The sequence below is a fragment of the Cuculus canorus genome, chromosome 8 (assembly GCF_017976375.1).
Source record: "Cuculus canorus isolate bCucCan1 chromosome 8, bCucCan1.pri, whole genome shotgun sequence".
NCBI classification, from domain to species: Eukaryota; Metazoa; Chordata; class Aves; order Cuculiformes; family Cuculidae; genus Cuculus; species Cuculus canorus.
The window spans coordinates 22123727-22138391 of NC_071408.1; the positions used below are offsets into that span (position 1 = coordinate 22123727).

General features: G+C 40.7%; 1 protein-coding gene across 3 annotated transcripts in view; it reads left to right on the forward strand.

Moving 5' to 3' along the window:
• The window catches only part of GLIS1 (GLIS family zinc finger 1), a 203957-nt gene that overhangs the window by 83782 nt on the left and 105510 nt on the right, over positions 1 to 14665 (forward strand). For all 3 annotated transcript variants that reach the window (XM_054073241.1, XM_054073242.1, XM_054073243.1), the window contains one exon: positions 10378 to 10576. In XM_054073241.1, the coding sequence (XP_053929216.1) occupies positions 10378 to 10576 (199 nt within the window). The remainder of the gene's footprint in view (positions 1 to 10377; positions 10577 to 14665) is intronic.

A 14665-nucleotide genomic window follows, 5' to 3' on the forward strand; every position in this document is an offset into this window, starting at 1 on the left:
CCAAATGTGTGCATTAGAATTAGGTCTTTAAGACTAGGTGTTGTACATCTGCACCCCACTGGACCTTTTCTTCTGTCTAGCTTGCGCTGAGAAGAACAAAATGGTTTTTAGTTACCAGCTTCCTTCTTTGTTTAAAGCTTACTGTTTCTGCTTAAACCTGTGTGACCCACAGTGAATCTGTCTTTGTAGCTGTGAGCTTCTGTGGCTCTTACTGACTTGGTGACAATTCCAGACTTCTAAATCTTTGAGCCAAACTTCTTGATGAAATAGTCTTTGTTGTTCTCGGTTGTAACCATGGGTGGGCGAGGCTTTTCCTTTTAATATGTATAGTGTACTGCTGAGCGACGCAGACATAAAATTCATTCTTGAGACATAGAGTCTTATGTGTTTGTGAGAGATGCATGCAAGGTGCCATATGGCAAAACCCTACCTTTCAGTGCCTGCACATCCTGGTGTTTCAAATGTTTGGGAGAACGTATTCCCCTGCAGAGTCTTTACATGAGCTGCTTGCTAGAAACTTCCATGGAAAAGAAAGACTGAATGGACTAAGTGAAATATAGGGCAATGGAGATATGGGAGCTTAAATGTTCATTGTTTAATAAGCAAATGGGAAAGCAATACCACACATGCAGTTCTTAGCAGGTGTGCTCTGGCTGTTAGTGAGTTAAGTGACTTAGAGGAAAAAAAACCCGAAAAAAAAGAATAGATTTTCTCAAACTCTGCATGTATAGAAAGATCATGTCCTCTCAATGGAGTCATAGAATCGACGAAAGCATGTTTACAATAGGAAAAATTCTAGCACCCTCATCACAAAATATGTGAACTTCTGTCTTGAAAGAGTCGCTCTGGAGTTCTTTTAACCTGCAAGTCCCATCTAACTACAGGCTGCTGTGAAAGCCCTAGTGGTGTCCGTTTAGAGCAACAAAAAAGACAAACCAAAGGGGATGAGGGCAGATGAGTGTGTACATAACCCTAAATGGTGTAGAGTTATCTTTTAACTTACACAAACATGTGCAGTGGCATTTGTTCAGGGATTGTGGTTGGATTCGTCCTGGTTCATCTGGTGTCTGGGAGCACAGGTTGTTCATCAGTCTCTTACGCGAGAGCTGGGAGTTTAAAGCAGGTGGACTGACAGCAGGTTCTGTGTGTTGTGTGTGTTGTTTGCATTGAAACATTTGGTTGCCTGGTACTCGAACAGTGTGACCAGCTTCATCCAGGGTTAAAAATTGTGCATCTAAAGAGTACAATGCATTTGGTGGGGTCAGCTTTGTACAGTGCAGCAGCAGTCTTGCATTTACAGCATCTTGAAATGTTTAGGTGAGGCAGAGGTTGGAGAGGGTTAAAGACGGCAGTGGAAGAGAGGGTTTCAAACTAAGCTTAGAAATTAAAGGGAAATGGAGATGAGTGGAGAAGTGGGAGAGGAGAATGGGGCCGACGGTGGCGAGTCATAATGATCCATCCTACCTATCAGAAATACTGAGAATTAAACCTATTCCAAAAATGTTCTTAAAAAAATAAAAAGAAATACATCAAATTTCATTACATTGAGCTTATATTCTCCAAGTGCCCATTAGGAGGGTTGTAGGATTTCCTTTTAATTAAAATAATGTTTGTTGAGCTTAATATTTTCCTGAAACATTTATTTTAATGTCTTTTCCCCCTGTTACTAAAATCCAAGCTGTGAGGAAGGATAATGGACCACAAAAAAGGCCAGATGTGCTGAGAACAATATTTTTCAAATTGCCTGGCAACAGGCAAAAGGTGATTCCAGGCCGAGGAGACTCTTTAATGATAAATGTAATGACAAGACCTGGATTTCATCAGGCTGTGAAAGGTTTTGTCCTGATTGCCACAAAAGAGGGCAATGGTCATTTTCAGTCCACTCTCAGCTCTGTTTGGGGGCATAATTTAGAGGTTTGAGATCCAATTAGGAAGCCAAAAATGTTGCATTCCAAACCTGAGTGCAGTGAGAGACTCCTTGTGATAGCAAACAGTTGCTTTATTTCTCTGACAATCAATTCACTGTTGCCTAAAATGGTTATATTCTTACATGTCTAGAGCCTGACTCAGAACATCAACTGGCTGTGAAGTCACTGGAACCTGAGCACATGGCATGTTTTCTTGAATCTTGGCTGTGCTCGCTGAGTTCAAAAGGTGTTATGAAGATCGTTACTGGAAATCTAAGCTACATAACATTGCAAGGCATTTTAGCAGTGAAAGATGTAATGTGTTGTTCCTGTGTTCTTCTCTTGCTCCAAGATTGTCTTTAAGGTTTCATGAAAAAGTCAGATATGGGAGCCATATCTGTCCACATGCTTGAAAGGTGAAAAGGTTACAGAGCTCTAAACTACTGAAAAGTTTTCAAATTGTTTTAAGTTAGACTGATATTAGATTATCCATGCGTCTTTATTCGGTAATACCAAGCCTGCTGATTCACTCTTTTATAATACTGTGTGTAGTCTGCAAAAAGATATTCCATGGAACAGAAATAAAATGCAATCCAAATAACATGTTTTAAAAATAAATGGAACATGAAATAACAAACATAGATGTAGCCAACTCTTAGGGTTGAAAGACACACACGGGCTATATTTATCTTTCACAAGTTTTTAAGACTGATACTCCACAATTTATTTCACTAGCTGGGTTGTTTTAGTTTACAAGAGTTTTCTTAGCCCTTCTGTCTTCACTCACACATCAATGTGAAAGCAAAGAAATAAGTATTTCTGTTACAGGATTTTATAGGATGGTTCAAAAAAAAAACTTGGAGGAAAAAGAGCCTTCGTTTTTGTTCAAATCTTATTGAATATTACTGGTTTTGACCTTAATCTTTTATAGATTCATATAACTTAGATTCATTCATTTATCCATTCATATCTATTTTCAAATAGACAGAAGATGTCACCTCTGTTCTGATACAGAAATGTAGCACAATTTCAGTCTTCACCTGCCTCTTACTGTGCAGTACAGTCTGCTCTGTAATAAAGGATCTCTTGGCTCTCACTGTGTTTTTATTAAGATAATGTACAAGCATTAGAAATAAGTGAAGCCAAGTCTCTACCAGCTGGCTGAAACAGGCCTTAAAATGTGAACAGATTGTAACTGATACAGAGATCTGAGGTTAACCTGGAGCATGGTGTGAGCTGCTTTGTTCGTCTTTGAGATATAAACTCTTGAATGTAGCAGTGAAAATTCTCTGCTGTTAACCACTTCAGCCCTGAGGTAAGGACAAACAGCAACAAAATAGATTCAGAGATCTCATGTCTTCACGCCTTGTCAAAAGAATTGTGGCCTTCCTTTGCCAGGCTAAATGGACCAAAGGAGCTGTGCGTGACAAATGGTTGTATTGAAAGGCAATATGCTTGACCCCATGAGCTGCTCCGTAGGCTTAAGGAACCACACAATTATATTTGAACATTTTTAGGAACCTTTCTGTGTAACATTGATTTTATTTGACAATCACTATCTATGTAGTTGCTTCCTCAGTGCAGTGTTCAGATCCTGCATTTGCTACCTGTATATCACAGAAGACTCAGATAATTCATGCAACAAGGAAGGAATTGTGCACCTTAATGCACTGCTCTAGGGCTATTCAGCTCCAAGGCGTTTTTTGCCTCCTTCTCTCCAGGAATGAAACTTAGTGGTACAAAGTATTGATATCACACAGAGGTGAAATCAGAACACTAAGAGGACTCAAAAATACACAGGGTAGAAGTTTTCTTCTAATAAAAAGAATTTGCAAAACTTTGTCAGAGTATGTATTTAGCTATGTAAGGAGTCACGCTCAGACAGTCTGGGACCATAGTTACTGGAAGTCTTGTACTGAGTTAGAAATTATTGCAAAGGTCTCTGAAAGTGTGGAGTTTTCCTCTTTCAAGTGGTGAGAACCCCAAATGTCTATAGGTTTGTTGGGTACCAGATGGTGAAAATGACTGCAAAGATGTCAGTAACAGATCTCAACATTCCCTCTCTTGGGTCTCCAGACCAAGATCTGGAAATCTATGTTTTGGATATTGTGTTTTGAGCTTGAAGATGTAAGTGAAAACAACAATATTACATTTGGATAAGGTCTGCTTAAGGTCTGCTTAAGGCTGTCATGTCATACAGGGCTAATTGCACCAGCCTACTTCTAACACATTTTTTCTTCTCTCAAGCAGTGTCCGTAACAGAAAAATTTAGACCCAAACTCATATCCTTACTAATAGTGGTTCCTTGAAAGTAAAGGAGAAACCATACTTTTTACAAGGCATAGGAAACTGTCTCCCAGATCACACAGTCAGACTTGCCTTGTAAGGAGGTGTAAGAACAACTACAGGATCTGTTTGCTGGCCTTCACGCTACTTTTCTGTCCCTCAGGCTTGGTGGTGTAGGGTTGAGAGAAGCCCTCCCATTTGCAATAGAGGATGGCAAAACAGGCATAAAAAACATTGGGAAAGTGCTGATTTTGTTGTTGCTGAAAATGTTGAGAATGCTGTATGTTCATGAATCATTTTGAAGTTACTGTGTTTCGAAGCATTCAGTTCATTCAGTAGAGCCTTCAGGCAGCGAGCACGGTGCCGTGCTTCTCCCCTGATGCTCTTAAATTCCTGACTGTATGGGAATGTGGCAGCCCCTCCAGCCATACAGGCATGGAGATTGCGCAGCGCTAGCTGTGTGCAGTGGGATGCTGAGTTTGAGTGCAGTACCTTCCCTACAACACATGGCTTGGCTGTGTTGGCACCTTTTGAGTTGTTGATTTTCTCTCAGTGGAGGGCTTTGACAACCTTTTCCAGCGCGGATGATTTTCACTTGTTTAAGAAAATCTGGTACTGTTTGGTCTTTCACTCGTCTCACGTGACTCATCCAGCTGCCAGTAACAGCGTTCCATTTCTCAGTGGTGTTGTGGTAAATTTTGGACGTTGCGTCCAAACAAAACCAAGAATGGTAATTTTTTTTAAAAAAGAAGTAATTAAAGAGAATGAAGCAGTAACAAAAAAAAGCAAATTACCTAGTTTGGTCTTCGCGTAAAACCCACAATGCTCTGGGGATATCTAAGTATGTTAGGCAAATATTTCAAATTATCTCTGTTTTCAATGTGACTCATTTCAATTATACATCATTTCAGTTATTTGTTCATTGGCCTTAATTAGGTCAACTCCAAAACACAGCAACATGTGTTTATTTTCAATAAATTACCCTTTTGGTAAGTTCTTGCTCTTATCTTTGAGGCCTTTAGTGGCTAATTTTATCAGCAAGGGGGAAGCCACCCTGGATGGTAAACATGATGTTCCCCAGGGAAGAAAGAGAGCTATGAGCCTTTAAAAGGGTTGTTTTAGGTGTTGGTCGTCTTGTTACACAGACAGGTTTCCTTTGGTGTAGGAGGTGCTCTGTTTTCCTTTAGAAAAATTTACCGCTAGCAAGAAGTACCAAGCGGACGCTGCAGATCGTGACCAGTTGTGAGCAGTTCCTGAGTCCTTCCCCATCACAATCAATGCAACCAGTTCTCACACAACTTAATCTGGCATAAATCAAGAAAAAGCTCCCTCAACGTCAATTACCCCAGGATGAAAGAAGCAAGATATCTAAAATTGAACTAGCTTGATTACTTGCATGGAAGGAATTGTTTGATTGCAGCCTTTGCACACTACTGTATCAACTTTTTCTGTTCCCTTCATGAGCATTTAAATATAAAGATATAAATCAATACAGCAGGACAGAGAAAGAGAAAGACAAAAGTTGCCTTGTAGGATTCTAATTCTATGAGATCCTTCTGGAAACCATTCTGGTTTTATTAGATTTATTCTCTGTAAATTAGGATTTGGTTTTTTATATGGACTTATGAAATAGCTATGGTTCTACTGAAGGAAGGGTGAACCCTGTGGTACAAGGCAGGGAGTATGTGCACTTTTCATCTGCTAATGGTAAGTTACAGTGTGTAGGTTAAAGGCCCCTCGATACCAGTGAAAGAGGAGATCTAGTTCCAGACATGGAAAATGCTTAAATCTTGTGTATGCCAGACAGTGATATTAATATTGTGTAAAACAGCCAGTTGTCAAAAGACCAGATTCTGTTCTCTGTTACTGGTGTAAACTAGATATTTTTCCTTTTTTTTTTTTCAGAGGCAATGGGTTTGCTTTCACATGTGCTTGAACACGGACTCTGGTTGTCTGTGTTCAGAGACAATCTCTCATTCTTGTTTTAATTGCTAGGGAGGGGGGCAGTGAGCTGCTGGTGGTGTTCCTTGTCCGACATTGTTCCAACTCCCATGTGGTGGGCATATTTCAGAAGGCTTTGATGCAAGTGTGACTTCACACAAGGCACTGTTGTGCAAGAAATGTTTAGCTCTTGTTAATAAATCTGAGGTGCTTTGTGAGGATAAATGTATGGTGGATTGGCTGAAACACACGTAATTTCACAGATTTAGCCCAAATGTTTTCCTCCTTTGCAGGGAGAAAATGTACTTTCTGATTTGACAGCTACAAGAGAAGATAATAATTTCTGGCAGCGCAGGGATAATGTTCATTTTTTTTAGGAAATATCTATCTTCATGCAAATAGGTATCGGTGTGCGGTATGGTTGGTATTGCTGAACTTGGAGTGGAAGCTTCAAGTTTCTGTGTTTTGGTAATATGATAAAATTGACAAAATACTTATTTAAAAGCCCTAATGAATTTCAGACTTCTATCATTTCGGGAGTTAAAGAAAGTGGTTTTATTCTGAGTCCAGTATAAATCTAGAACATTTTTTAGGTATCTGCAGTATTTTGGAGGGAAGATACATCCGGGTAATATTGTTGATGGTAAAAGTGAGGAACTGTGAATTGGATACTGCAGGTATGACCGTTTGACCAGCTTCTCCTGGGGGTGTGACTTTTAAAGGTATATAGAAGTGATTTCACCAGCGTTCAACAGTATATTCAGATACCCCTTAAATGTGATTCATGTATGCAAATTAAAAACCACAAGTCTGATTGCCCAGTCTTGCTAAGGTAGATATTACCCTTCGAGCGAGTTAAGTTGTGATGAGATAAAGCCAGAGGAGGAATGAATTAAAGCCTGCTGGAACTGTGGACTCCAGAGAGTATTATGATAATTGATGAGCTGATTACAAACAGGGCAGAGCTAATGGTCACAAACACCCACTTGAAGCTGAAAAGCATCCAAAGTGATCTTCTCAAATGCTTAGGTCCAAATCCTCCAAATACCACTGACTGCCCTGCAGAGGCCAAAATATTCTGCATTTCTGTACAGTTTCTTACAGCGTCTTCAGATTCATTCAGAACCCACAGAGCATCAGTGGATTCAAGTCTCTGAATACAGATCTGAAATAACTAGAACCTTTGGATTAATTACCATGAAGGCAGCTAATGGCCCATTTTGTATACTTTAAATGCTTATTGGTTTCTCGTTAAAATCTCATATATAATTCCTAAAAATCTTAGGTGAGCTTTTTGTTTATTTAAAATAATGCTGGCCTGCTCTTCCTAAGATGTATCACATGTCTTGGTATTGTGATGGAGCTTGGTAGGAAAAACCCAGCATTGTTTTTTCCAATTTTAAAGCTCCTGACTTCTTAAAAATATAAAAATCAAATCAAATATTAAATGGTCAAGAAATGTGATGTATCAGCCAAACACTGAAAACTTTTCACTGGAAACAGGGAATTCTATTCTGGAAATGTCACAATAAAGCCTCATGAGACTTATAATTTGGGTGTCACATGTACCCACTCTTTTCTATGGGACTGGATGCTTGCCTGGACTACGTCTTCATCTGCATGGTCTTCCTTATTACAATGGTGCCGTGGAGCATGATGGGGAGGTTGTGGAGCCCAGCCAGGGGAGGAGAATAGACTTTTGTGCTATGATCTTTTCACAATTTCTCTAGTTACCAGAGACTTTTTCTGCCTTCCCCAGTCACCTGTTTCTTCTCATTTATACTCACCAAAAACCTGTATGTGATTCTCTTCGCTTTCAAAGCATTCATTGACTGTAATTATAGAGGAGCACAGCAGCTCAGGCTCTCCCTCTTGCCTTTCACAGCTATAGGGTTAGCAGCTGTCCATGAGGGGAAACGGGGGTTTGTGTATGTTAAGGGAGCCTCTCCTCTAGGCAGCTGTGCTGACTAAAATGAGAACAATCTCTGGCTGGAATTTCATAAACGATGTCATAAAGCTGCAGTGATTGCAAAACTTTATGAGTACAATTTTACATGCCCTTATATAATGAAATTATTAACTAGATACTGTTATATCTACTTAATTATGCAATATCATACTTTTATGTAATACTTATACAGTATAGGTGTAAAACTCAGTACAGAATGAGTGATGAATTGTTTGAAAGTGGCCCTGTAGAGAATCACCTGGCAATACTGGTTGATGAAAAATGGAATATAGGCTGGCAATGTGAACTCACAGCCCAGAACGCCAGTCATATCCTGGGCTGCATCAAAAGGAACATGACCAGGAGGTGGGAGACCCCACCTGGAGTCCCACATCCAGCTCTGGGGCCCCCAGTACAAGAAAGTCTTGGACCTGTTAGAATGAGTCCAGAGGAGGGTCATGAAAACAGTCAGCAGGCTGGAACTTCGCTCTTATGGAGAAAGACAGAATGTTTGGGTTGTTCAGCCTAAAGAAGAGAAGTCTATGGGGAGATCACATTGTGGCCTTTCAGTGTGTGAAAGGAGCTTATAAGAAGGATGGAGAAAGGCCAATTCCGAAGCATTCTGTGATTCTGTATCAGTATATACCTGCTCTGGGTAATATCAGAAATGATAATATTGAAATGGTGGAAGTTGTGCTGTCAATGACAGGTCCAGTATGGGTTTCAGTAGAAGGACCATACGTGAGAGCAGTGTAAAGCAGGTTATTTGTGATGAGGATGTTTCCTAGTCCTATGGCTACTCAGAGGGATTAATTCCACTCACTGCAGTTGTCTAAAAGTCAGGTATTCAGGTTAAGTAGTTTAACTGTCTTCTCGGTTTAAGTTGTTTGTTTAACTATCTTCTATAGTCAAGAGGGAGAGGAAAATATCCTGAAGTTGCCTGACATCTTAGACACTCATCTGAGACACGCATTTGGAAGTTGCTGAACTACAGAGGCATTGTCTGGGTAAACCTCATAGACAGCAGAACTGCGTTGAGATGAATTGCGTTGTGTAGCACCTTGGTAAAAGACAAACATTGGTGCTTGTGAGAATCAGTGATTTGCATGAAACCGAGCATGGACTTTATCTCTTCTCTCACTTTGCAGAATTAGTTTTCTTTTGCACTTCAGAGTGCAAAACTCACTGCCTCCCCAGAGAACAGCCTGACTGCAGTGCAGTGTAGCTCTGTAGTACCCATCACCACGAGCGCTGGGTACAAGGATGAAGGGGTTACTTTCTGGGCTCTACATGAAAGCTACAGAAATGTGCTTGCCATTAGTGTCTGACACCATTACCTGTTGCCTCCATGGAAAAAAAGATTAGAGGGAGAGCTAGTATTTTAGAAGCGTGATTCATATACAGTAGTGAACATGATAGGAAGTGGGCGTTGTGACTTTTTTAGCAAGCCTCTGAAAGCTAAATGTCTTACAAATACTTTTATACATGTTTATCTGTGAGTATTTCATTAGTTCACCAGAGGTAAAATCCCAATTAATAATGCTTTAACTTAAATGGACTTGTTAGCGTTTGACCAATACAATCTAAATATTCAGTACCCCCTTTGTCTTATCTCATTAACTATGTTATCATTTGTGGTTATTTATGTATTTCTGAAGAATATTGCTATATCTCTAGTCTGGTTTTCCAAGTCTGATAAAATGTAATATTCACCAGAGCAGAATATGTTATTATTAGCTATTATTATAAATGCTAATGCTTACTTGGAAATTGCAGTTAAATGTATACATTGAAACAAAATTAGTTTCCTTTTTTCACACTGTTGACCTGACAGTAAAGCAGAAACATGCCCATCTAAAGTCATAATCACAGAGATAATTGTCTGCAAAGAAAAACTAGACTTACGTCACTGTTTTCAGAGAGCTCTTCTCCCTGAAAATAAAAGAACTCTGAAACATCTCTCTCAAAAATCTAACACAAGCAAGACTCTACCATAAAAATACACTGAAGGAAGGCAAGCAATCAGACTTCATTTTTTTTCAAGTTAGGTTGTGGAGTGTAAAATAGGCACAAAACTTAAAAAGAGAAGCAAACAACTGTAATTCACTGATCCAGATTCCTTTGGAATTAATTTTTGCTTTCTTGTGAAACCCTTCATTTCCATTGCGATGTCATTTACAAGAATTTTACAAAAAGATCCAAAATATGTATACAAAATATGCAATTGAACGTACAAAGTGATGATCAAAAAGGGTTCTTAGTCAAAGCCTTATGATTTTTTTCTTTTTTTGACAGTGAACGGTGGCTACAATCATTGTAATTTGATCTCTGAGAAGAAGAACATGATGGACATGGAGATGACAAGTAGCTCAATACCTGTCTGCAGACAAGGTCTATTCATCCACACAGGAAACCCGCTTATGCGAGACCACCCACTGTCCTGTGAGAAACTGCTTCACGTTGGTCAGCTGAATCTGACCCACTCAGATATGAGGTATCACTGCAAATTTTATCTCTTGACACACTTTGTCCTTCCGGAGTGCTTCTTTGTTGGAACTGTTTCCTAGTAGCATCCATCAGTGCTGCGTTTGGAGGAGTATTTTTGGCTTTTCTTTGTTATGGAAGGCCTTTCGACGCTTATTTAGCTGCCCTGCTCCTGTGCAGGTTTGCATGGCAGGGACATGCACGTGTGCACAGACAACTGTCCAGGCCAGTGCCAGGAGGAGTCACTGTATGTGCAGCCACAGCCCCCTGCACTGATGGTTAAACACAGCTGCTGGAGGGAGCTCTTCCAGCACGCTCAGCAGTCAATAGGAGTTTTGCCAGAGGCTGAAGTGTAGGGTCAGACTTGCCTCCTCCACTCCAATGCCATGTTGTTTCCAAATTGCCGCCTGGAAGGCAGGGATGATATTTACTCCCAAGCCAGTGTCTCCCATATGACAATTTGGCATTCCACCATCAAACCTACAGGAAACCAGTGCCACTTTTTATTTTTTTTACAGCATTTCCTTTAATGAAGTATTTTCAATGTTCTCATACAGCCATATCCTTAGTATTTGCTTTTTAGGCCGTAATGTGAAAATTTGGTCTCTGGTTTTGATACATACACTGTAGTTGGATATGCTATGAACAGAATCCCCATTTAAACATTTGCTATAAATTAATTATATGAAAACACAGAACTCCATTATTTTTTTGTTGTTGTTACAAATTTAACATTACCAGATTTTAAACAAGTACCCTAAACAGACATCCATTGTGAATAGAAGCCTGCTACAAATTAAAATCTGTCCATCTATTTTAATTACACTGCTTTTTGGCAGGGGATATAATACAGAATAATCTTGACCTTTTTGAAGAGCTGCAGAAAAGAAAAACTTCAATAAAGTTGCAGCCTTTATCTTAGATACTTGGAATAATTGGTACACTGTGCATGGAACTATCAAGCCCAAATTCCACAGTCACAGCAAGAGAAAACATGGCCTATAGCTTGGTCCTGGAAATCTGATGGCTTCTGATTTATTATATATATTTATGTCTTGTTTCTCCTTTTCCGTTGTCTGGTAGGGTAAGAACGTCTGTGTTTTCAGGAGGAGGAGGCACAGCAATATGGCAAGCAAGTGGAAAGAATTTTTTGATTTTTTGTTTGTTTGAAAGACAAACAACATCCACGCCACATAACAAAATATTCTGCTATCACTACAAAGATTTGTACATGCTGTTGCAGCTCATTGTAAGTCTGCTCCCTCCTAGCTTCTTTCTAGCTCAATGTGGGACTGGCAGTTATCAGCCTATTTTTAATTCTGTCAGTGAGGACAATTATGAAACAAAGATAATTAGGGCAGGAGCAAACAAAAGGAGGAAGAGAGTACTCTGCTTAGATCTTTTTGAATGTTTTTATAAAATCTATAATGAGGAAATGACAGATACCTGCATACCGGGGATCACAGTACCCGCCCTCAGAAATATGAACTCCTTGCAGCCCCCATTTGGAAGAGGATTCCCAGAACAACATAAAGGATTGTCTGCTGCATAACATGAGAAAGTAGCAGGTGATAGGCCTGATTCAGTCTCCCTTGCTTTGTAGCATGGTCTAAAGTCTTGAGGCTCTGCTGCTTCTAAGCAACAGTTTGGAAATGTTTGGAGAAGATCTTGAAGCGCCGTTCTATCCCTTTACGGGTTGTGCATCCCACTGGTCATGCTCTGCTGTATGTCCACCCGGCTCCTACTGCTTTTATCTGCATGGGATTTGCAAGGTAGAACCATTGCCCAGCTCTGCTTTATGGACCTCGTAGACACAGTGTCTGATTTTGTCACTGCGCTACTCACGAGACACATGATACAGAGCCAAAACCTGGGCCTGTGGGAAAGGTGGACAGCAGTTGGGACAGTTTCTTTCGTGGTGTTTGGGATGCTAAATGTTCTTGACAAGCAAGTAATAAAACCCACGGTCTTTCCCTGAAAATCTGAGAACAGGAGATTGTTACTGAGGTGAGGGTGGGTGCCTGCCAGGTTCCTGTGAAGTCAGTGGGAGCCAAGGGTGTTCTGTGCCTCCCCGGATTTCAGCCTTTATTAGAAAATAGATGAGAGAAAAAGGGCTGGAATGGACAGGTACTGGAGCACACAGAACTCCAGGCAAACTCTGTTTGGTTGTTCTGTCCGGGTCCAGTGATGGGCACAGAAATAAAGGGAGATACAAATTCAAACATTGTCTCTGGGTTAAGTTTTAAATGACTGCATTTCTAAGATAAGCAACGTCCAAGGAAAACCCAAACAAACCAAAGAGCACCTCCCCTAGCAACCCAAAATCTCCCTCAGGATTTGGGGTTATGATTGGCTTTGTCCTTTTTCTCTCAATGCACTGAAACTTGTTGTCCCCTTTAACTTCTCCCTGAATCACTTTCTCTCAGAAGACGTAATCTAGGGATGACTGCCCTGGTCCAAGAATCATGATCCCTGTTCTTCCTGGTCCCTTTCCCCCATTCAGTTAATAGCTTTTAAGTTGTGCAACATAATTGCAGCTTCATGCTATCTGTGAATGCGGTGTGTGTGGGACTGGAAGAGTCCTAATACCTTCTTTACCACAATTGGAGGCAGCACACAGCTAATGCTGGCCTTTTGTCAAATAATCCATTATCAGACACAGCAATCCCGCCCACACTGTGCTTGGTGCTCAGCGTATAAAAGCTGGGGAAGACATCAGAGCAGTCAGATAGTGTTGCAGAGGGTCTCTGGATGTGCAGCAGAACAATTCCCTCTAGCTTTTTAAAACTGTTAGTTGTCACCCATTGCACATTTACAGTGGCAATTGAAGGCATGTATGTTTTGTAAATAATCTGGAGATTTCCGATACAGTCATCTTTTCCTCTGAGGGCAGTTAGGCACTGCAGTACTTCTGGCATGGTTCTACTGGCCTCGTGCTCTGGCTCCAATTACCACGTAAGGGAGTCTCTTTGGAAACACTGCCTTAGTATCCTTTGAGAGGCTGCTGTTACTCTTTGAAGGCCTTACTCTCAGCTTTCATGTGCTTAAGCAGCAATTCTGTTGTCTCAGACTGTCTGTCCCTGGTCCACGGCTGCTCCCTGTGAAGAGAGGTTTATGGAGTATATTCTCCTGCTGGTGCCACTCTCTTCCTGGGTTGCTCATCTGGAAGCCCCGAGAGCTGCTCATGGTGATCCACATGTCCACACAGTGCTCTTTACACTATCCTGCTGTTCTTTGTCCCTCTCACTCTCCTCTTGGCTGTTTGTTTCATATGCATTTATATATATATATATATATATATATATTTTGCCGTTGTCCAGAGGCCATAAAATCCTTATGGCTAGCACTGCCTTTGTGTGCCTGGCCTGGAGTCTGATCCCCAGCTCTAACACCAAAATGCCATAACAGGAGCAAATAGTCAGAGGAGCCACACAGCAAGTTGGGTGCCAGACACCTTGTTTCTCTCTCTTTATCACTTTTATTTCTATGCCACTTCTCCTCCCAACGTCCGGGACTGGGGGGAACCAGCAGGGATTTCCCTAGAACAGTGATGGCAAAGTTCCACCAGGAGTACAAAAAGTTTGCATTAATGCAACCTTGTCACTAAGTACTCCAACACTCAAACATCAGGAAATTGAAAGTATGCCAGCTTCTCCCAGCAGAGTTAGTGACACGAGGCATACAATGCATTTAAATATACAGTGCTGTAGAGAAAGCTGCAGCTCCCAGGAAGGACTTGCTTCTGATCTGCACAAGCAGCCTGTGCTTACCTTTATGTAGGCAGAAAATGGCTAAGACACAGCTGTGGCAATAGGAAGCATGAATTTAGTGCCTTCATATCATTTGCTTTTGAAATAAGGTATTCCAGCTTGCTTTTTGGTTCAAAAATGCCCTCCTTTGTGTGTCTTATATTCTGCACAGCAGCATCACAATAATACAGTCCTGACTCTGAGTTAGATCTTGTGCTTGAAATGCAGCTCAATGTTGCTGGGAGTTTTGAGAACTTACTATTTTTTGGGACAGGGATGTTTTTATCCATCCTGTAGGTCCTCTGCGCTGACTGCAGCATGAACTCCTCATGTGGATTTCTGGCAAGATG